The sequence below is a fragment of the Salmo salar genome, chromosome 01 (assembly GCF_965601325.2).
Source record: "Salmo salar chromosome 01, fSalSal1, whole genome shotgun sequence".
Lineage (NCBI taxonomy): Eukaryota > Metazoa > Chordata > Actinopteri > Salmoniformes > Salmonidae > Salmo > Salmo salar.
Window position 1 is genome coordinate 181,971,529 of NC_138291.1, and position 24,515 is coordinate 181,996,043.

At 42.7% G+C, this 24,515-nt stretch overlaps 1 protein-coding gene across 1 annotated transcript in view; it reads left to right on the forward strand.

Annotated features, from left to right (window-relative positions):
- The first annotated feature begins 14,631 nt into the window (after window positions 1–14,631).
- The window catches only part of ythdc1 (YTH N6-methyladenosine RNA binding protein C1), a 48,223-nt gene continuing 38,339 nt past the window's right edge, over window positions 14,632–24,515 (forward strand). The window contains exons 1-2 of the mRNA XM_014147197.3: window positions 14,632–14,884; window positions 21,160–21,261. Of these exons, the coding sequence (XP_014002672.1) occupies window positions 14,857–14,884; window positions 21,160–21,261 (130 nt within the window). The 5' untranslated portion in view covers window positions 14,632–14,856. The remainder of the gene's footprint in view (window positions 14,885–21,159; window positions 21,262–24,515) is intronic.

Sequence of the window (24,515 nt, forward strand, 5' to 3'; positions counted from 1 at the left end):
ACTATTTAACATGTCATTATGGAGTCACCTGTTTACCAGGTGTAGGTAGGACTATTTAACATGTTATTATGGAGTCACCTGTTTACCAGGTGTAGGTAGGACTATTTAACATGTCATTATGACACCTGTTTACCAGGTGTAGGTAGGCTATTTAACATGTCATTATGACACCTGTTTACCAGGTGTAGGTAGGACTATTTAACATGTCATTATGACACCTGTTTACCAGGTGTAGGTAGGACTATTTAACATGTCATTATGGAGTCACCTGTTTACCAGGTGTAGGTAGGACTATTTAACATGTTATTATGGAGTCACCTGATTACCAGGTGTAGGTAGGACTATTTAACATGTTATTATGGAGTCACCTGTTTACCAGGTGTAGGTAGGACTATTTAACATGTCATTATGGAGTCACCTGTTTACCAGGTGTAGGTAGGACTATTTAACATGTCATTATGACACCTGTTTACCAGGTGTAGGTAGGACTATTTAACATGTCATTATGACACCTGTTTACCAGGTGTAGGTAGGACTATTTAACATGTCATTATGACACCTGTTTACCAGGTGTAGGTAGGACTATTTAACATGTTATTATGGAGACACCTGGTGGTGTAGGTAGGACTATTTAACATGTCATTATGGAGTCACTTATTTCCAACCCTTTAAATGTAATAAAACATATTAAAGCGCTAGAACTGATGCGCATTAAGAAATAATGTTGACAAAGGAAAACACCTTTAGGCGCTCTAGAGCACATTAGATAAATTTGCTCGGCGGCGGTTTAAGGTCGATGTACCAAACCACTGCGGAAATCTAATTAGCATAATAATAAATAAAAAAATCCCCATTAAAAATCTGTCAGTTTAAAACTAGAGATCTGGGGGGTTTTTTTTGCATTGGATACGTCTCAATCCACCGCATCCACCAATCAAAAAGCAAATAGCTAAATGATCCCTGGTATGACCAATTACATGTTAGCTCAGTAGAACACTCAGCATAGGCCTATTCAGTTCATATCCATATTATTCATATTTGATTCAGTGATTTGAAATTACGACCCCATCCTCAGTAGCCTATTGGCCAATGGAAGCATTTCTTACATCGAAAATCGCCTCAATGTTCATGTTGAAGTCAAAGAGTCTGTCAATTTGCAGATTTCCTTGCAGGCAGCTCGGTGGTTTGAATATCGGCCTGTCTTTCTAACCTTGAAGCTACTGCAGCCCCTATTCATTTAGCTCCTTCCTCACTCCATCGCCGATGTTCAACCATTTGACCTGACTTATCAACCCTTCACTCAAAGTATTTAATTTAGAAATGTGGGTGAAAACTATCCCTTAAAATCTCCCCCCACCCCCCCTAGAGGTTAGGCCGAGCAGTCAAGAGCGTTGGGCCAGTAACTGATTAGTTAACCCCCCGACAACAACAACTCCCCGGCCACTGAAGACGTGGATGTCGATTTAATGGATGTCGATTTAAGGCAGCTCCCCCACACCTCTGATTCACACAGTGAGTATTCTGTAAACATCACCTTTTGTTATACATGAGGAGAGGTCCTTGTGGGACACACACATGAATACATAGGACTGCGGACACACCAAACCTGAGCAGTCGGCGGGTCTTGCCAGGTATATGTTGAAAGATTTGTGTATTTTGAAAACGGATTGTTAAAAGGAATTTATAATTAATTGAATACTTTGTGCTCACAACAGTCAAATGTGAGAGAGCTGATGACTAAGTGGCTGATCAACATCTAAGTGGACCAGACAGAATGGGGTCAAGATAGTCTGAGTGTATCCACGTCTGCTGGATACTCCAGGCATGGTGGGTTACATTTTTCCAGAAACATTAGACTTGAATTTGATTGTTTGCTATGATTAACTAGTCATGCTGACGTGACCCACATGACTCAAGTAACAGACACATCTCAACATCAACTGTTCAGGGAGACTGTGTGAATCAGGCCTTCATGGTCGAATTGCTGCAAAGAAACCACTACTAAAGGACACCAATAAGAAGAAGAGACTTGCTTGGGCCAAGAAACACGAGCAATGGCCATTAGACCGGTGGAAATCTGTCCTTTGGTCTGATTAGTCACAATTTGCGATTTTTGGTTCTAACCGCCGTGTCATTGTGAGACGCAGCATAGGTGAATGGATGATCTCTGCATGTGTGGTTCCCACCGTGAAGCATGGAGGAGGAGGTGTGATGGTGTGGGGGGTGCTTTGCTGGTGTGAGCAAGACTTTTATGGGAGTCTCTCCTGTCTGAGGCAACACTGATTGCTACGCAAATGGATGTTGCACCTCAATTTATCAAGGAACACAGCTGCCAGAGGAAAAGGAAGAGATTCCATGATGTGACCTCTGAAGAGGAAACAGCTCAGGACAGTGCAGCAAGTGTTTCGGAACACAGTGTTTTTTTTACTGCTATGGACAACAGCAGAATTGACTTGGACACTAGGTTCCACACCACTGAAAACATTGTAGAATCATTTTCTGCTGTTCTGAAAGTTGGGCAGATTAGCGAGGATGAAGTCCCTTCTGTGTGTCAACCACTGATCATGAAGTATTCCAGAGATCTTACACCTGAGTTTCATAACGAAGTAAGACACCTGAACACTGTATATGCTGCCACTTTCCCCCCTAACTTGTCCCCTTTTGGTCTCCTGAATGCAATTTGTAAGATGCAGCTGCAAAGTATTTTTGGAGAATAGTGCATTGCTTTACATATATTTTGCACACTGCCTGTGACTGTTGCTGGTGGCGAGAGAGCTTTCAGTAAGCGAAAACTGATAAACTATTTGAGGTCCACAATGTCCTAGGACAGGCTTTGCAGTCTTGCCATGCTGTCCATTGAAAGTCAGTTAGCTAGAAAGCTGGACTTCAAAAGACTTGATCAGTGACTTTTCTAGCAAGAAGGCTCGGCGCTGGGCTCTTGGTGAGTAAGGCTGAGCAAGGGCCAGTGATGACTGTTAAATAGCATGGCTATTGGATCACTGCACATGATGACCACAGGCTGAGAACAGACTGAGAACAAGATGTATCTCAAAGTAATGGTTGGATTGCCATAAAGTTTGTTGTGCACGATCAAGACCCCAAGTGGAAGAAACCTGTTGATTTGGTGACCTCTTGACCTTTCCTCTAGCGCCACCATCAGGCCTTTTCATTTCCATTTTTTTTTCTTCCATTTCCACTTTTCCAGCTGCTTATTTTCTAGTTGGTATGTATACTTAGTTCAAAAATCTGCTGCTGATGTTATTATTTTGTTTGTTATATCATTCTATAGATGATAATGTTAATTTTATTTGAATTGACGAGGTTAATGTATATTTCAATTATATTTATTTTAAGTTATTCATTAATGTTAAGAGAATTTTACCATTAAAAATGACATTTAGACTGTAAAAGATGTCCTTTAGCACATTTCTTATAGAGGGCATCAGTCTTCCATCAAATAGTGAATTCCACTGTATGCAGAATGTTGCATGCACGTCTGCACAGTGTTACATTTTCACAGCTCACTGTCAGTAAATATCCTACAGTAAATATTGGGACTACAAGAGAGTTGAAAAGCCTCCAAAGCTAGAGTTATTTAAAGCTTTGAATGGGTCGATTGGGTTCTGGAGGTGTGTGGTTACAGCAATTACGCAGGGTTGGTGTGGCCTGTGGTGGGGCCCAAAATCTCTGGCGGCACCCCTGAGAGCACCTGTGGATGGAATTTACAGCTGCGGCATGGACCCGACCGGAGGACTACGAGTCCCGCACACTAGAGACGAATTGCAACTCAACGTGAACCAGAAAGGAGGGCCTGTAAAAACGGCTAGCTGGACCTCGTCTGAGTGGTCGGCTATGAATGCCGTCACTCGCTAGTACTTAATGTTGACTCTATTTTCATCTGACCCACTACACGCGGTCCGGCAAGAACCAGTCAGATGTGTCCATATTCAGAGTTGTATTCTTTAGTTCACCACCACACATTGACGTGATCTTTGTGGGTTAGGAAAACGCACTGAACTTTTTCTCGGCAACCAAACATGCGTCTTCATCTGCCGACAATGATAACCATTCTGATCTAGAGTGGGAGGGACGGCAAAGTCCAAATGTGCATTCGGGCATTCTGATTGGTGGAAACCAGGAGGCTGTGATAGGGTGATTTCTCCCCTTCTCAGCTGTCTAACAGGACTGTGGGTAAAGTCACATGGACAGGCATGGCCTTTCTTTTTTACAAGGTCTTTTGGGATTCTGGGGGGGGTGAAGTACGTCCACCCTTCCCTAAATTAAGTAGCCTTCCCCTCTAATTCCATCCACACCAGTAGAGACTCACAACTGGGGGCGAATTCCTTTCGGTCGCACTTGTCAAGTCATTGTTGATTCTAGCGACTTTTCTGCCTGAACACTCACAGCTCACGTCTGAACTGTTTGAGTCACTAGTTTTTCCCCCACTGGCTCTGAATACATGCGGCCAGCAGGCACAGCAGAGCACTGGCCAGTCTAAACGTCATCCACCCAAGAAGAAGGCCTCTCCATCCCAGGAAGCCAACTCTGAGGCAAGTATCAACACCAATGGGTCCAACAGCCCAGCACCTCTACCCCTGGCACTTCCATTACCCCTGGCACGTCCATTACCCCTGGCACTTCCATTACCCCTGGCACGTCCATTACCCCTGGCACGTCCATTACCCCTGACACCCTCCATTACCCCTGGCACTTCCATTACCCCTGGCACTTCCATTACCCCTGGCACTTCCATTACCCCTGACACGTCCATTACCCCTGACACCCTCCATTACCCCTGGCACTTCCATTACCCCTGGCACTTCCATTACCCCTGGCACGTCCATTACCCCTGACACCCTCCATTACCCCTGACACTTCCATTACCCCTGACACTTCCATTACCCCTGGCACTTCCATTACCCCTGGCACTTCCATTACCCCTGGCACTTCCATTACCCCTGACACCCTCCATTACCCCTGGCACTTCCATTACCCCTGGCACTTCCATTACCCCTGGCACGTCCATTACCCTGAGCTCCTCCATTACCCCTGACACCCTCCATTACCCCTGGCACTTCCATTACCCCTGACACTTCCATTACCCCTGGCACTTCTATTACCCCTGGCACTTCCATTACCCCTGACACCCTCCATTACCCCTGACACCCTCCATTACCCCTGACACCCTCCATTACCCCTGGCACTTCCATTACCCCTGACACTTCCATTACCCCTGGCACTTCCATTACCTCTGGCACTTCCATTACCCCTGGCACTTCCATTACCCCTGGCACTTCCATTACCCCTGACACCCTCCATTACCCCTGGCACTTCCATTACCCCTGGCACTTCCATTACCCCTGGCACTTCCATTACCCCTGACACCCTCCATTACCCCTGGCACTTCCATTACCCCTGGCACTTCCATTACCCCTGGCACTTCCATTACCCCTGGCACTTCTATTACCCCTGACACGTCCATTACCCCTGACACCCTCCATTACCCCTGGCACTTCCATTAGCCCTGGCACTTCCATTAGCCCTGGCACTTCCATTACCCCTGACACGTCCATTACCCCTGACACCCTCCATTACCCCTGGCACTTCCATTACCCCTGGCACGTCCATTACCCCTGGCACTTCCATTACCCTTGACACCCTCCATTACCCCTGGCACTTCCATTACCCCTGACACCCTCCATTACCCCTGGCACTTCTATTACCCCTGGCACTTCCATTACCCCTGGCACTTCCATTACCCCTGACACCCTCCATTACCCCTGGCACTTCCATTACCCCTGGCACTTCCATTACCCCTGGCACTTCCATTACCCCTGGCACTTCCATTACCCCTGACACCCTCCATTACCCCTGGCACTTCTATTACCCCTGGCACTTCCATTACCCCTGGCACTTCCATTACCCCTGGCACTTCCATTACCCCTGGCACTTCCATTACCCCTGACACCCTCCATTACCCCTGGCACTTCCATTACCCCTGGCACTTCCATTACCCCTGGCACTTCCATTACCCCTGACACCCTCCATTACCCCTGGCACTTCCATTACCCCTGACACCCTCCATTACCCCTGGCACTTCCATTACCCCTGGCACTTCCATTACCCCTGGCACTTCTATTACCCCTGACACCCTCCATTACCCCTGGCACTTCCATTACCCCTGACACCCTCCATTACCCCTGGCACTTCCATTACCCCTGGCACTTCCATTACCCTTGACACCCTCCATTACCCCTGGCACTTCCATTACCCCTGACACCCTCCATTACCCCTGGCACTTCCATTACCCCTGGCACTTCCATTACCCCTGACACCCTCCATTACCCCTGGCACTTCCATTACTGACTGTTAGAGCTGTTAAGGCTCCATGGATTGATGAGGAATTGAAAAACTGTATGGTTGAAAGAGATGGGTCAAAAGGAGCGGCTAATAAGTCTGGCTGCACATCTGACTGGCTGACTTACTGTAAATTGAGAAATTATGTGACTAAACTCAACAAAAAGAAGAAGAAACTGTATTATGAAGCCATGATCAATGATATAAAGAATGATGGAAAAAAACTAAAAAAGGACAAATTCAACTCCATCTTTCATCGAATCAGGTGGCTTATTCATCACGAAACCATTTGATGTTGCCAATTATTTTAATGATTATTCATTGGCAAAGTGTGCAAACTTAGGCAGAAAATGACAACAACGAACAGTGAGCCATTAATTATATTCACGCATAAAAAAAACAAATAATGAAAGAAAAGCATTGTAAATTTGAATTTTGTAAAGTTAGCGTGGGAGAGGTGGAAAAATGATTGTTATCGATCCATAATGACAAACCTCCTGGCATTGACACAACTTAGATGGAAAGCTACTGAGGATGGTAGCTGACTCTATAGCCACTCCTATCTGTCATATCTTTAATCTGAGCCTAGAGGAAAGTCTTTGTCCTCAGGCCTGGAGGGAAGCCAAAGTCATTCCGCTACCCAAGAGTGGTAAAGCGGCCTTTACTGGTTCTAACTAGGGATGCACGATATATCAGTGAACATATCGGAATCGGCCGATATTAGCTAAAAATGCCAACATCGGTATTGGCTGATGTCTAGTTTAACGCCGATGTGCAAAACCGATGTCAAAGCTGACATGCATACCTTACGTAGGTACATGACATAATGACGGCACGTAAAATGTTGCGCTACACGTGCAACACAGCATTCCTAACCTAGCCCACAATGTCTGCTGTGTGGATCGAGCAGTCAACAAGTCAAGCAGCCAAGAAGTCATTTGAAAGAGTAAGAAAATTTCAGCGAGACAACTCAAAAGGCGAAATCCATTAAAGCCAAGATAATGGAATTCATTGCCCTTGACAATCAGTCGTTCTGTCATGGGTGATGTTGGCTTTCGCCGACTGGTCGAGCACCGGTACACACTACTACCAAGTGAGCTATTTTTCAGAGAATGTTGCCCTACCGGAGTTACACAGTAATAGCGTCGCTGCTATTAGCTTCACGACATACGTACTATGGAACGCCGTTTGGGTCTTTGCGTGTCAAAAAGATACAGTAGCGCCGTCAAAGATGTACAAAAAGTCTGCAAACAAGCAAACACCGGCCATGAACGCTGCGTTTACAATACCGCGTTGGTAATAAAGCATCATTGTTCGACCGCAACCTCTGGAGTAGCTAGCTTTAGTTTGGTACCTAGCTAGCACCAATACAACCAGCCTGAAAACAATGACCAGTGGAAATGGCAGTCATTTTCATTATTCTTAGCAATGATTTAGGAATCCTTGTGAGTAAGTATTAGCTTGGTTGCCACTTGTTGTTCGCTTATTGAAATTTAACTTTAGTTCATGAAAATAAATAGCTAGCCAGCTTCTTAACCCTGTTACCCAAAGCTAACGTTATAAGCAGCCAGCTAGCTTCATCTGGCAAGTGATGCTCGACCGGACCGGGTTATGTGTTGTGAAGCTAGCCACAATAAGGGTTAGGCACAATAGTGGAATTTGCAGTTTGCCTTCAAAATAAAAGTATGTAATTGACAGTGATGCAAATGAACACAAATAGTAGAATTATGCCATACTTTTATTTTGAAGGCTAACCGCAAAGTCCACTGTTGTGGCTAATCCGTATTGTGGCTAGCTTCACATAGATGGGTCTGACCACCATTAATCAAATAAGAACTGCCTTATAAATTAGAGTTATTTTAGATGATGACACCTAGCTATATAGTTAGCTAGCTAACTATAGCTACTGAAACAGATGATGTCATTTTGCTATGTTTTTGGGGAAGAACATTGTTTGCATCCATGAGCTAGCTAGCTTTTTTTTATAACCAGCACTGTAAGTGCGCGAGACAACTTTACCAGCATCATAGCAGACGTATCGATGAATCGTTGTGACATATGAAATACGAGTGATAGTGTAATCAATGTGTAATAACTACTTAAACATTTTATGAACGTGTTAAATTATTATGTGACGTGCAGTCATATTCAGGTCCTGATTGGTCAACAAGCTTAATTGACACGTCAAATAGTGTTAAATAGTATATTTTTTGACACGCAAAGACCCAAATGGCGTTCCATAGAAATCCTGGTTGAGAATGAAACGACTGAACAAATGAACAATGAAACAGCACAGCAAGTAAGTGAAATAAATAGGTTTTAATTATGTTTTACTGGTAATGGGGACATACGTAAATGCCAACAAAATAACTTTTTGGTCAGTGTGGTGTCTGTGTAACCTTTATTTAACTAGGCAAGTCAGTTAAGAACAAATTCTTATTTACAATGACGTCCTACCCCGGCCAAACCTGGACAATGCTGGGCCAATTGCGCGCCGCCCTATGGGACTCCCAATCACGGCCGGATGTGATACAGCCTGGAATCGAACCAAGGACTGTAGATGTAGTGCCTTAGACCGCTGCATCCATGTGTGTGTGTTAACTATTTAACTGAACTAGAATGCTTAAAAGGCTGCTAAAAATTTTAATATCTGTTATCGGTATCAGTTTTTTTGGCAAGGAAAATATCGGATATCGGTATCGGCCAGAAATGTCATATCGGTACATCACTAGTTCCAACAGTAGGCCGATCAGCTTGCTGCTAGCTGTTAGCAAACTGTTGAAAAAAATGGTGTCTGATAGCTAATGCTATTTCTCTGTAAACAAATTAACAACAGACTTTCAGCATGCTTATAGAGAAGGGCACTTAACATGTACTGCACTGACACAAATGACTGATGATCAGTTGAAAGTAATTGATAATAAGAATATTGTGGGAGCTGTACTGTTAGGTTTCAGTGCAGCCTTTGATATTATTGACCATAACCTGTTGTTGAAATAACTTATGTGTTATGGCTTTTCAATCTCTGTCATATCGTAGATTCAGAGTTATCTATCTAATAGAACTCAGAGGGTTTTCTTTGATAGAAGCTTCTCTAATGTCAATCATGTAAAGTGTGGTGTTCCGCAGGGCAGCTCTCTAGGCCCTCTACTCTTTTCTATTTTTACCAATGACCTGCCACTGGCATTAAACAAAGCATGTGTGTCCATGTATGCTGATGATTCAACTATATACGCATCAGCAACAACAAACTAATGAAGTCACTGAAACCCTTAACAAAGAGTTGCCGTCTGTTTTGGAATGGGTGGTCAGTAATAAACTGGTCCTGAAGATCTCTAAAACTAAGAGTATTGTATTTGGTACAAATCATTCCCTAAGTTCTAGACCTCAACTGAATCTGATAATGAATGGTGTGACTGTTGAACAAGTTGAGGAGACTAAATTACTTGGCGTTACTTTAGATTGTAAACTGTCATGGTCAAAACATATAGATTCAATGGTTGTAAAGATGCTTCAAGGACACTACACTCCAAAAAGAAAGCATGTTCTGCAGACTCTAGTTTTGTCTAATCTTGATTATTGTCCAGTTGTGTGGTCCAGTGCTGCAAGCAAAGACCTAGTTAAGCTGCAGCTGGCCTAAAACTGAGCTGCACATTTTGCTCTTAATTGTAATCAGAGGGCTGATATAAATACTATGCATGCCAGTCTCTCTTGGCTAAGAGTTGAGGAGAGACTGACTGCATCACTTCTTCTTTTTATAAGAAACATTGTGTTGAAAATCCCAAATTGTTTGCTTACACTTACACACAGCTCTGACACAAACACTTATCCCACCAGACATGCCACCAGGGGTCTTTTCACAGTCCCCAAATCCAGAACAAATTCAAGAAAGTGTATAGAATTATATAGAGCTGTCACGCCCTGACTGGAGAGAGAGGGTTTGTTTCTCAATGTGGTTAGGTCAGGGTGTGGGGTGGGCATTCTATGTTTTGTATTTCTTTGTGTTGGGCCGAGTATGGTTCCTAACCAGAGGCAGCTGTCAATCGTTGTCTCTGATTAGGAACCATACTTAGGCAGCCTGTTTTTCCTTTGGGTTTTGTGGGTAGTTGTTTTCCGTTTAGTTGTAAGTACCTGACGGAACAGTCGGCTGTCATTTTTTGTTTAATTTGTAAAGTGTTCATTTTTTTCATTTAACTACAAGATGAACATATTCCACGCTGCACCTTGGTCTACTCATTTTGACGCCTGTGACAAGAGCCCTAATTGCATGGAACTCATATTCATATCTCATATTGCTGAAATAAACAGCAAAACTGGTTTAAAAAAATAGCTAAAGCAACACCTCACGGCACAACTTCGAAAGCCAAGATAATAAACAGATCACTGACCATTTCGAATCCCAGCGGACCTTCTCCACTGTGCAATCCGGTTTCCGAGCTGGTCATGGGTGCACCTCAGCCATGCTCAAGGTACTAAACGATATCATAACCGCCATCGATAAAAGACAGTACTGTGCAGTCGTCTTCATTGACCTGGCCAAGGCTTTCGACTCTGTCAATCACCGTAATTCTTATCGGCAAACTCAATGGCCTTGGTTTCTCAAATGACTGCCTCGCCTGGTTCACCAACTACTTCGCAGACAGAGTTCAGTGTGTCAAATCGGAGAGCCTGTTGTCCGGACCTCTGGCAGTCTCTATGTGGGGGTACCACAGGGTTCAATTCTTGGACCAACTCTTTTCTCTGTATACATCAATGATGTCGCTCTTGCTGCTGGTGATTCTCTGATCCACCTCTACACAGACGACACCATTCTGTATACATCTGGCCCTTCTTTGGACACTGTGTTAACTAACCTCCAGACGAGTTTCAATGCCATACAACTCTCCTTCCGTGGCCTCCAACTGCTCTTAAACGCTAGTAAAACCAAATGCATGCTTTTCAACCGTTCGCTGCCCGCACCCACCCGCCCGATTTGCATCACTACACTGGACAGTTCTGACCTAGATTATGTGGACCACTACAAATACCTAGGTGTCTGGCTAGACTGTAAACTCTCCTTCCAGACTCATATTAAACATCTCCAATCCAAAATCAAATCTAGAATCAGCTTTTTATTTTGCAACAAAGCCTCCTTCACTCACGCCGTGAAACTTACCCTAGTAAAACTGACTATCCTACTGATCCTTGACTTCGGCGATGTCATCTACAAAATAGCTTCCAATACTCTATTCAGCAAACTGGATGCAGTCTATCACAGTGCCATCCGTTTTGTTACCAAAGCCCCTTATACCACCCACCACTGCGACCTGTATGCTCTAGTCGGCTGGCCCTCGCTACATATTCGTCACCAGACCCACTGGCTCCAGGTCATCTATAAGTCTATGCTAGGTAAAGCTCCGCCTTATCTCAGCTCACTGGTCACGATAACAACACCCACCTGTAGCATGCGCTCCAGCAGGTATATCTCACTGATCATCACCAAAGCCAACACCTGCTTTGGCCGCCTTTCCTTCCAGTTCTCTGCTGCCAGTGACTGGAACGAATTACAAAAATCGCTGACGCTGGAGACTTACATTTCCCTCACTAACTTTGAACATCAGCTATCTGAGCAGCTAACCAATCGCTGCAGCTGTACATAGTCCATCTGTAAATAGCCCACCCAATCTACCTACCTCATCCCCACACTGTTTTTATTTACTTTTCTGCTCTTTTGCACAGCAGTATCACTACTTGCACATCACCATCTGCTCATCTATCACTCCAGTGTTAATCTGATAAATTGTAATTACTCCGCTACTATGGCCTATTTATTGCCTTACCTCCTCACGCCATTTGCACACACTGTATATAGACTTCCATAAAAAAAAATACATAAAACAAATAAAAATAATGTAGACTTCCTTTTTTTCTATTGTGTTATTGACTGTATGTTTTGTTTATTCCATGTGCAACTCTGTGTTGTTGTTTGTGTCACACTGCTTTGCTTTATCTTGGCCAGGTCGCAGTTGTAAATGAGAACTTGTTCTCAACTTGCCTACCTGGTTTAAATAAAGGACTTGTTCTCAACTTGCCTACCTGGTTCAATAAAGGTGAAATAAAAAATTACATTTTTTTTAAAACAACGCCTCTCCCCTATTTGACCTACATAGTTTGTGTGTATGCATTGATATGTAGGCTACATGTGCCTTTTTTTATTTATTATGTAGTTCTGTCTTTGAGCTGTATTATGTCATTATTATGTCATTATTATGTCATTCTGTGTCATTCTGTGTCATGTGGACCCTAGGAAGAGTAGCTGCTGCTTTTGCAACAGCTAATGGGGATCCTATTAACTGGGCAGCAGGTAGCCTAGTGGTTAGAGCGCTAGGCCAGTAACCAAAAGTTGGATCAAATCCCAGAGCTGACAAGGTAAAAATCTGTTGTTCTGCCCCTGAACAAGACCGTTAACATACTGTTCACCTGGTAGGCCGTCATTGTAAATAAGAATTTGTTCTTAACTCACTTGCCTAGTTAAAAAAATAAAATACATTACCGAATACCAATTCAATTGAAAGAGGACAAAATGAGATTAAAACATTGCTTGCAATGGATCCTGTTGCTCAGGTAGTTTTGGTCAACAAGATCTGACATTCTTATTGTGAATAATGGTAACTGACGTAGAAAGGAAAAGTGCAATTCAAAAAGGTGCCATCTCGAACCTAAAAGGGTTCTTCGGCTGACCTCATAGAACCCTTTTTTGGTTCCAAGGAGAATGCGTTTGAGTCCCATGTAAAAACCCTTTTCACATAGGGTTTTACATGGAACCAAAAGAAGGGTTATCCTATGGGAACAGCCGAAGAACTCTTTCGGAACCCGTTTTTTTCTAAGATGGGTGGGGCTGGCGTTAAACTTTGACCAAATTTGATTAAGTGGTTAATTTTGTCATTACTTCAGAACAATTGAAAGTTGTGTACGTTGTAGTAAAGTAAATAACTCTTGCCTTTAATTTGATATTGAACATACAGAGGGAGTTCTAGCCCTTGACCATGACATTAGACAGACGTCATTGGATGAAGGTGTCTTCTCTATGGAGGAGTTTTGTTAAGAGGCCCGAAGTTTGTTCTGAACATTAACATGCAACGCTTGAGGTAAGGTTTTTGGAAGCATAAAGAACTTATCTTTCATATCAGCGAGGAATCCTTTTTTTTAAAACACGTTAAATTGTTGGGAGTCGTTGAACACAAAGCAGCACTTCAGGCTGTCTAGCTCCTGGCTATCTTTTCTTTGGATTGTTGGATAGATCTCATTATTGTAATGATTGTTTAATATTTGATGAGGGATGTTTACGTTAACCGCCTGTATTAAATGGAGAAAGATTATATGCTTCTTGCCTCATTTCATGAATATGCATAAGCCATCTCGAGACCACGCCCATATGTGTTTTTTTTCTCAAATTTGCCTGGATTCCATGTCTCCTACTTATTATATCAAATCAAATGTTCTATGTCAAATGCGCCGAATACAACTTACCCTGAAATGCTTACTTACAAGCCCTTAACCACCAGTGCAGTTGACGAAATGGAGTTAAGATATATTTACTCAATGAAGTAAAAATATAAAGTAACACAGTAGAATTAAATAACAATACCGAAGCTATATACAGGGTGCACCGGTACCGAGTAAACGTGCGGGGGGCACAGGTTAGTCGAGGTTAATTTGTATATGTAGGTAGGGGGTAAAGTGACTATGTATGGATAATAAACAGCGAGTAGCAGCAGTGTAAAAACAAAGGGGGCTTTTCACGCCTAACAGCTTGAGCATTACGAAACTTCTATTCGATCAAATAAACCTCACGTAGCAAAAAAAAAAAAAAAAAAAGAAAAGCCATTCATTTTTGTTGTTGACCAAATTCAACACTTATTGATCTCTCCATACAAAAACCGAATTCCTTGCTTTGGTGGGCGATAAAACGCCACCTGATGGAAGGAGACAGATTTCCCGAGGAGTTGAGCCTCTCTGTTCCTCTGAGATGTAATGGATCATCCGGGTAACAGTTACCACCCAGCCCTCGGAACTGTGGGTAAAACGGTCCACTAGATAGCACAGCCTCAAAGTTGACAATATCTTTAAAAAAAAAAATACATGAACACACACAAAAAAAAAAAAATTCTACTTTTTTATTTTATTTTTTTATGTAAGGTTACCAGTTTGGTCAACGTTAGGGTTAAGGTTGTGTTTTTTAATGTTAGGTTTGATCACATTTAAAGACGATAACGTGCCGAAATAGGAGGGATTTAAGACTTTGTGGCTGTGTTAACGACCCTTTGCAGCAGGGAGGGATGCAGTAATCCGCCATTTCACCAGCTACGATGAGACCCGCTTCCAGTAAACATTGAGAGGGGGACCATCAATTTACCACATTATTTTTTTTTGTTTTGGTTTGTTGCGTAGTTAGGTTAGAGGGCAACCGTGAGAGGAGACAAAACGAGTCCTCTAAAGGTTTGCGGAAAGGGGCGGAAGATGGCGGTCGACAGACGAGACGAGAAAGGTACGGAGCGGTCGTCGCAGTAACGTTAGCTAACTAGCTAGCAACGCCTCTAAACTTGCTAACCATTGTCCCGTGTGGCCTTAGTCCTTTGTCAATTTATGCTAGCTAGAAAGACATCGTTGATAGTATACCAGTTTACTCACAATTATTGCCTTCAAGAATGGTTAATTTTAAAACGTTTTATCAAATTCATTTGGACACAGCCAGGTTAGCTCATTAGCTAGGTTAAACGTGACCACGTCTTTTACTAGTTAGCTACATTAGCTAACGACATCGCCGTAGCTTGGTAGCTAACTATCGATAGGTAACAGTACACCCAGGTTTATACACTCTGGCCATAGCTAGCTAACCATTTGAGGTATTAGGTAACGTTATCTACAGCGATGGTTAACCGCTAGAATCATGTCGCATTAGTTAGCAAACAAAATCGAGCAGAATTGTGCAACTGAGTACCCGATTTGTGCACCCCTTCCCTGGCTCTGGTAGCCAAGTCAAACCCCATTCCAGGGCCGTCATTGTAAATACGAATTTGTTCTTATTAACTGACTTGCCTAGTTAAAGGTTTAAATAAAATAATATAAATATGGTAGATCACTGAAAATAAATCGCATCACGTTATTGGACTCATTCAGCAGTTTTGACCTAATTAAATATAATACTATTGGAAATGTATGATGCAAATTAAATGTAACGTTATATTCGATTAATATTCCGGCGTTTGGCGATATCTTACTATCCAAACACATCTGGAAATGCATCAATACGGTCGCAAACACATATTTAGCAGATGTTATCGCATGTGTAGCTAAATTATACTATTATCCCCCCGTGTACCGCTATGTACATGATCCATTCATGCTGCAAAGTCATCGAGTAACTCCTTAACAATATTTTATGGTGAGATGGTGGGCAAAAACTGGAAAAATATGTGTGTTTTCTTTGAGACATTTTGCAACACAACGCTAACACGGCTAATGCCTAGGAATGCTAGTCCGGGATGTTGCGTATCTCTTTAAGCCAATCCGGTTTCAGCAGTCTGTTTACCCCTGACAGCCGTGCAACATCAGGAAGTAGAGTGTCTCTAGCATGGCAGTGGAAACTTATGTTTCCCAAAGAAAGTACGCATATTTAACCCGTATTTTTTTTTCAGCCTTCTCGTCATTTTACATCTATACTGAACAAAAAATATAAACGGAACATGGAGCAATTTCAATTATTTTATTTCGTTACATATAAAGGAAATCGGTCAATTGAAATAAATTCATTAGGTCCTAATCTATGGATTTCACATAACTGGGCAGAGGCATAGCCATGGATAGGCCTGGGAGGGCATAGGCCCACCCTCTTGGGAGCCAGGTCCACCTACTGGGGAGCCAGGCCCAACCAATCAGAATTAGTTTTTCCAAACAAAGGGGCTTTATTACAGACAGAAATACTCCACAGCTGTCTGGGTGGCTGGTCTCTGATGAACCCAGATGTGGAGGTCCTGGGCTGGCGTGGTTACATGTGGTTATGAGGCCTTTTGGACTTACTGCCAAATTCTCTAAAACGGCATTGGATTCAGCTTGAACATTAAATTCTCTGACACAGCTCTGGTGGAGATTACTGCAGTCAGCATGCGAATTGCACGCTCCCTCAAAACATGAAAAAAAAAATAAACACATTTGAGTGGCTTTTTTTTCTTCTCTAGCACAAGGTGCACCTGTGTATTGATCATGCTGTTTAATCAGAGAACGGCTCACTAGCAGGGATGTAAACAAATTTGTGCACAAAATGAGAGGAATACGCTTTTTGTGCATATTGACATTTACTGGGATCTAATATTCTAACTCATGAAACATGGGACCCACACATTACATGGTGCGTTTTTAGTTTAGGAGGAAATCGACTAAACCTTGAATGGACAATGTTTTAATTATGAATCGGTCCATGCCGCTGCAGACCAGATTTTCATTGGCAAAAAAAGAACACAAAGCAGACTAAACACCATGGTCCTTTTTAATCCTACTTTTGTAAAATATTGAGTGCTATAGCTTGCAGTACAATATTGTGTGGTATAGCTTGCAGTACAATATTGTGTGGTATCGCTTGCGGTACAATATTGTGTGGTATCGCTTGCGGTACAATATTGTGTGGTATCGCTTGCGGTACAATATTGTGTGGTATCGCTTGCGGTACAATATTGTGTGGTATAGCTTGCGGTACAATATTGTGTGGTATAGCTTGCGGTACAATATTGTGTGGTATAGCTTGCGGTACAATATTGTGTGGTATCGCTTGCGGTACAATATTGTGTGGTATCGCTTGCGGTACAATATTGTGTGGTATCGCTTGCGGTACAATATTGTGTGGTATCGCTTGCGGTACAATATTGTGTGGTATAGCTTGCGGTACAATATTGTGTGGTATAGCTTGCGGTACAATATTGTGTGGTATAGCTTGCGGTACAATATTGTGTGGTATAGCTTGCGGTACAATATTGTGTGGTATAGCTTGCGGTACAATATTGTGTGGTATCGCTTGCGGTACAATATTGTGTGGTATCGCTTGCGGTACAATATTGTGTGGTATCGCTTGCGGTACAATATTGTGTGGTATAGCTTGCGGTACAATATTGTGTGGTATAGCTTGCGGTACAATATTGTGTGGTATAGCTTGCGGTACAATATTGTGTGGTATAGCTTGCGGTACAATATTGTGTGGTATAGCTTGCGGTACAATATTGTGTGGTATCGCTTGCGGTACAATATTGTGTGGTATCGCTTGCGGTACAATATTGTGTGGTATAGCTTGCGGTACAATATTGTGTGGTATAGCTTGCGGTACAATATTGTGTGGTATAGCTTGCGGTACAATATTGTGTGGTATAGCTTGCGGTACAATATTGTGTGGTATAGCTTGCGGTACAATATTGTGTGGTATAGCTTGCGGTACAATATTGTGTGGTATCGCTTGCGGTACAATATTGTGTGGTATCGCTTGCGGTACAATATTGTGTGGTATAGCTTGCGGTACAATATTGTGTGGTATAGCTTGCGGTACAATATTGTGTGGTATAGCTTGCGGTACAATATTGTGTGGTATAGCTTGCGGTACAATATTGTGTGGTATAGCTTGCGGTACAATATTGTGTGGTATAGCTTGCGGTACAATATTGTGTAGTATCGCTTGCGGTACAATATTGTGTGGTATCGCTTGCGGTACAATATTGTGTGGTATCGCTTGCGGTACAATATTGTGTGGTATCGCTTGCGGTACAATATTGTGTGGTATCGCTTGCAAAAAAAAACATGTCTCTGGATGATGCATTTTTCCATCATTAGGACTGTTTTAGGAATGTCTCGTAATCAATATGCAGAAACAGTCAATTTTATGTTTTCAATATATCACAAACTACCATTAGGGAAGTTAACAGTTAGCTGCAGAAAATCGATTTGGTTAATTAGTATAATTTTGTGTTTTCGTTAGTCGTCTTATCTTTTCACGCGCAAAGCGAACATACGCTATTTGGCTCCTCAAACGCACGCCTCTCAAGACCATTTTCTCCCCCCGGGACGCCCAAGTCCAGTGTTTTAAAAAATAAATTTCCACAATGGAAAAATGCTTTAAGTTATATGACTAACACCAGATATAAAGTATGTAGAAAAGATAATGTACCTGACACGGTTAATAGTATGTGCACACCTGATCGTCGAATATCTCATTCCAAAATCACGGCCATTAATATGGAGTTTCTCCACTCTTCTGGGAAGACTTTCCACTAGATGTTGGAACATTGCTGCTGGGACTTTGCTTCCATTCAGCCACAAGAGCTTTAGTGATGTCGGGCACTGATGTTGGGCGACTATGCCTGGCTCGCAGTCGCCGTTCTAATTCATCCCAAACGTGTTCGTTGAGGTCAAGGCTTTGTGCAGACCATTCAAATTCTTCCACACCGATCTCGACAAACAATTTTTGTCTGGACCTCGCTTTGTACGGAGGCAGTCATGCTAAAACAGGAAAGGGCCTTCCCCAAACTGTTGCCACGAAGTTGGAAGCACAGAATCATCTAGAATATCATTGTACGCTGTAGCGTTATTTCCCTTTAAAAAAAGGCCTAGCCCGAAAACCATGAAAAACATCCCCAGACCATTATCTGTCCTACACAACTTTACAGTTGGCACTATGCATTGGGGCAGGTAGCCTACCACTTTGCGGCACAGCCGTTGTTGCTCCTAGATGTTTCCACATCACAATAACAGCACTTACAGTTGACCGGCAAAGCTCGAGCAGGGCCTCATCCTATAATGGTGCCACTTTGAAAGTCACTGAGCTCTTCATTAAGGTCATTCTACTGCCGCTGTTTGTCTATGGAGATTGCATGGCGGTGTGCTTGATTTTATACACCTGTCAGGAACGGTTATGGCTTAAATGGCAGAATCCACTCATTTGAAGGGGTGTCCACATACTTTTGTAACTATAGTATATAAAAGATTATTTGGCTACTCACTAGCATGTGGGCTTGAGACATTGTTTATGAGGCCTGTTGATTTTCCGTATTGCCTGCTACAAGAAGTTAGTCATTTAGTGGTTCTGGTAAAATTTGTAACTGAGGCATTTTCAAAGACTGACTTGACAGCAAGTGATTATTGCAAAAAAGGTGTAAAAAAAAAAAATGTTTTTAAAAAAAAAAAAAAAAATGATTGAGCCTTTTTATTTTACTAAGCTGGTCGGTTAAGAACAAATTCATATTTACAATGACGGCCAAACCCGGACGACGCTGGGCCAATTATGTGCCGCCCTATGGGGCTCCCAATCGCGACCCGGTTGTGATACAGCCTGGATTCGAACCACGGTGTCTGTTGTGAAACCTCTAGCACTGAGATGCTGTGCCACCCGGGAGCCCAAAGTGGGTCTTATGGATGTTGGAGGCTTATACTTAGCCTGAGTATAATATCACAAGCCCTGAATTAAATTGGATTATTGCTGACTGTTAGGAATGCAGTGTATTTGACCTTTTTAAATTGTACAACAAAGCTTATTTAGAGAGAACGTAAAAAAACAAATGTGTCCATAAGTTTGAAAAATCCAGATTTTTTTTTTTTTTTAGGCCATTTCTCACAGCTCTACATTTAGGCCACATTTTGGAGTTATTTTATTTTTTATTTTTATGGTCGACCAAGAACGGAGGAAGAAGCGCAACTGGTATTTGTCAGTCACTCATATCGATATGGCTTTGATATCAGTAGAACAAGAGGGGGACAGGTGGGTCTCCTGTTCTGTTCAAACTGACCCAAAAACAAAGGAATACGCAAATTATATGTACAGTGCATTTTGGAACGTAATTCACACCCTTTCACCTTTTTCCACATTTTGATACCTTACAAAATGTGGAAAAAATTTTGATACCTTACAGCCTTATTCTTAAATTACAGCCTTATTCTTAAATTGATTTAAATAACTCTCATCTTACACACACTACATAATACAAAGCGACAACAGGTTTTTAGACATGTTTATTTACATCAGTATTCAGACCCTTTGCTATGAGACTCAAACATTGAGCTCAGGTGCATCCTGTTTCCATTGATCATCCTTTTGAGATGTTTCAACAACTTGATTGGAGACCACCTGTGGTAAATTCAAGTGATTGGACATGGGCTGATTGTGGCAAGAATGTGTGAGTGGGAAACACTATCACATTTTTCTCACTAGTTGAACCAGTTACAGAGTTAAAAAAAAAAATTAAAAAAATGCTCCAATTGAACCAGGTGCTCTAGAAAAGCTTCTGTAGTGACCGCAGCAGCTTGTTCATTCACCCTGCCAACTACTATCTGAGACTAGTGGCTTGGATGCAGGGGGGATAACAAGTGGAATCATGCCACTGACTAAACTCAACTTCACCATTTATGATGGAGTTGACTAATGTTGGCGGACTGGAGCGCTGACGTCACACATGTAAAATACTGATTTCATCACCCAAAGCCCTATGATTTTATAATCCGGCCCTGGTCGGAGCTCCGACCCACACTATTTGCCATTCACCTCCATAACTCGTTGAGTTTAGTCTGCTCTAACAAGTCTAGCCACTCGACTCTTGATTCTCAAAGTTGATTTAAAAACACTTTATGCTAGCTACATCCCAAATGTCATCTTATTCCCTCCATAGTGCACTTGTTTTGACCAGAGCTCTGTGGGACTTGGTCCAAGTTAGTTACCCTGAATAGACTCTGCACACTCTGTTAAGTTGAAATCTGCTGTGTCTAACTGTGGTTGTTACCTATCTGTCGTCCCAGAGGGAGAGCTCAACGTGCTGGATGACATCCTCACCGAGGCCCCTGACCAGGATGACGAGCTCTATAACCCTGAGAGTGAACACCACGTCAACCAGAAAAAAGGTACCTTTTTTAATAGTGCACTTCCTTCTGGTCATTTAAAATGTTTTGTTAGCCTCATTGTCAATCTGTACCATCATGCCCAAATCATTGTCACTCTTTGTCATCCCTTTTTGCAATGTACACTGAACAAAAACATATATATATATAAACGCAAAATGCAACAATTTTAAAGATTTTATTTAGTTACTGTTCATATAAGGAAACTGGTCAATTGAAATGAATGAATCTATGGATTTCGCGACTGGTTATACAGATATGCATCTGTTGGACACAGATACCTTAAAGAAAAGGTAGGGGCGTGGATCAGAAAACCAGTCAGTATCTGGTGTGACCCCCATTTGCCTCATGCAGCGTGACACATCTCCTTCACATAGAGTTGATCAGGCTGTTGATTGTGGCCTTTGGAATGTTGTCCCACCTCCTCTTCAATGGCTGTGTGAAGTAGCTGGATATTGGTGGGAATTGTACGCGTTGATCCAGAGCATCCCAAACATGCTCAATGGGTAACAAATCTGGTGAGTATGCAGTCCGTGGAAGAACTGGGACATTTTCAGCTTCCAGGAATTGTGTACAGATCCTTGCGACATGGGGCCGTGCATTATCATGCTGAAACATGAGGTGATGGCGGCGGATGAATGGCACGACAGTGGACCTCAGGATCTCATCACGGTATCTCTACGTCCGTGAAGAGCACACTTCTCAAGCGTGCCAGTGGCTATTTGCTCACTGAAATCGGTTACGACGTCAAACTGCAATCAAGTTAAGACCCTGGTGAGTACTACGATCATGCAAATGAGCTTCACTGAGACGGTTTCTGACAGTTTGTGCAGAAATTCTTCGGTTGTGCAAACCCAGTTTCATCAGCTGTCTGGGTGGTCTCCGACGATACCGTAGGTGAAGAACCCAGATGTGAAGGTCCTGGACTGGCGTGGTTACACGCGGTTGTGAGGCCGGTTGCATTTCCTGCCAAATTCTCTAAAACGATGTTGGGAGGCGGCTTATGGTAGAGAAATGAACATTACATTCTTTGGCAACAGCTCTGGTTTTTGATTCCTGCAGTCCACATGCCAATTGTACGCTCCCTCAACATGAGACATCTGTGGCGTTCTATGAAAACGCCACGTTTTAGAGTGGCCTTTTATTGTCCCCCGGCAAAAGGTGCGCCTGTGTAATGATCATGCTGTTTAATCAGCTTCCTGTTTAATCAATCCATCCACACTTGTCAGCTGGATGGATTGTCTTGGCAAAGGAGAAATGCCTCACTGACAGGGATGTAAACAAATCTGAGCACAATTTCAGAAAGTATTTGTTCGTGTGGAACACATCTGGGATCTCTTATTTCAGCTCATGAAACATGGGACTAACGCTTTACCTGTTGATAGTTTTTTGTTCAGTATTAGTTTCCTGTTGTGTTTTATAGTTTTGTTCAGTATAGTTGGAAAGAACACAAACAGTTGAATAAAGGTGTACGTTTGTTATTTACTATTTTATCGAATACAATATATAATCCCCAAACGGAACAAGATCACAAAGACCTTTCTAAAGGTGCTACACACGGAATATTTTTCCTTTTTGTAATTTCAGAAAATGTCCATAATGCATCTGCATTAATAGTGGAACGATGGTGTTCCATGGTATTACGTACCTGCCAGTGTTGTGATTGGCTGTGATATTGGCCTATTGATCCCTCCTGCCGGCGTGGCATCTGTTCTCAAAATGAGAAAGCTGTTCTGACTTTGGCTGTCAATCGTGTCATATTTCCTGGTTGCTAAAAATTATACACTGGTTCACTCAATTTCAGTTTGTGAGGAAAACAAGCACTGAATAGTGTAGAGAATCATTGTATCATCTAAATCGCTGTGAATTATAAACTCAGCAACAAAAAAAGAAACGTCCCTTTTTCAGGACCCTGGTCTTCCAAAGATAATTTGTAAAAATCCAAATACCTTCAGATCTTCATTGTAAAGGGTTTAAACACCGTTTCCCATGCTTGTTCAATTAACCATAAACAATTCATGAACATGCACCTGTGGAACGGTCGTTAAGACCCTAACAGCTTACAGACGGTAGGCAATTAAGATCAATTATGAAAACTTAGGACACTAAAGAGGCCTTTCTACTGACTCTGAAAAGCACCAAAAGAAAGATGCCCAGCGTCCCTGCTCATCTGCGTGAATGTGCCTTAGGCATGCTGCAAGTACTGCTGATGTGGCCAAGGCAATAAATTGCAATGTCCGTACTGTGAGACGCCTAAGACAGCGCTACAGGGAAACAGGACAGCTGATCGTCCTCGCAGCGGCAAACCACGTGTAACAACACCTGTACAGGATAGGTACATTCGAACATCACACCTGCGGGACAGGTACAGGATGGCAACAACAACTGCCCGAGTTACACCAGGAACGAACAATCCCGCCATCAGTGCTCAGACTGTCCGCATAGGCTGAGAGAGGCTGGACTGAGGGCTTGAAGGCCTGTTGTATGGCAGGTCCTCACCAGACATCACCGGAAACAACGTCGCCTATGGGCACAAACCCACCGTCGCTGGACCAGACAGGACTGGCATAAAGTGCTCTTAACTGACGAGTCGCGGTTTTGTCTCACCAGGGGTGATGGTCGGCTTTGTTCTGTCCACAAATGTTCTATAGGATTGAGGTGAGGGCTTTGTGATGGCCACTCCAATACCTTGACTTTGTTGTCCTTAAGCCATTTTGCAACAACTTTGGAAGTATGCTTGGGGTCATTGTCCATTTGGAAGACCCATTTGCGACCAAGCTTTAACTTCCTGACTGATGTCTTGAGATGTTGCTTCAATATATCCACATAATTCTCCTCCCTCATGATGCCATCTATTTTGTGAAGTGCACCAGTTCCCCCTGCAGCAAAGCACCCCCACAACATGATGCTGCCGCCCCCATCCCAACCATGCTTAATGGATATAGATACTTTTGTACCTGTTTCCTCCAGCATCTTCACAAGGTCCTTTGCTGTTATTCTGGGATTGATTTGCACTTTTCGCACCAAAGTACATTCATCTCTAGGAGACAGAACGTGTCTCCTTCCTGAGCGGTATGGCGGCTGCGTGGTCCGATGGTGTTTATACTTGCGTACTATTGTTTGTACAGATGAACGTGGTACCTTCAGGCGTTTTGGAAATTGCTCCCAAGGACGAACCAGACTTGTGGAGGTCTACAATTTTTTTTTCTTGAGGTCTTGGCTGAATTCTTTTGATTTTCCCATGATGTCAAGCAAAG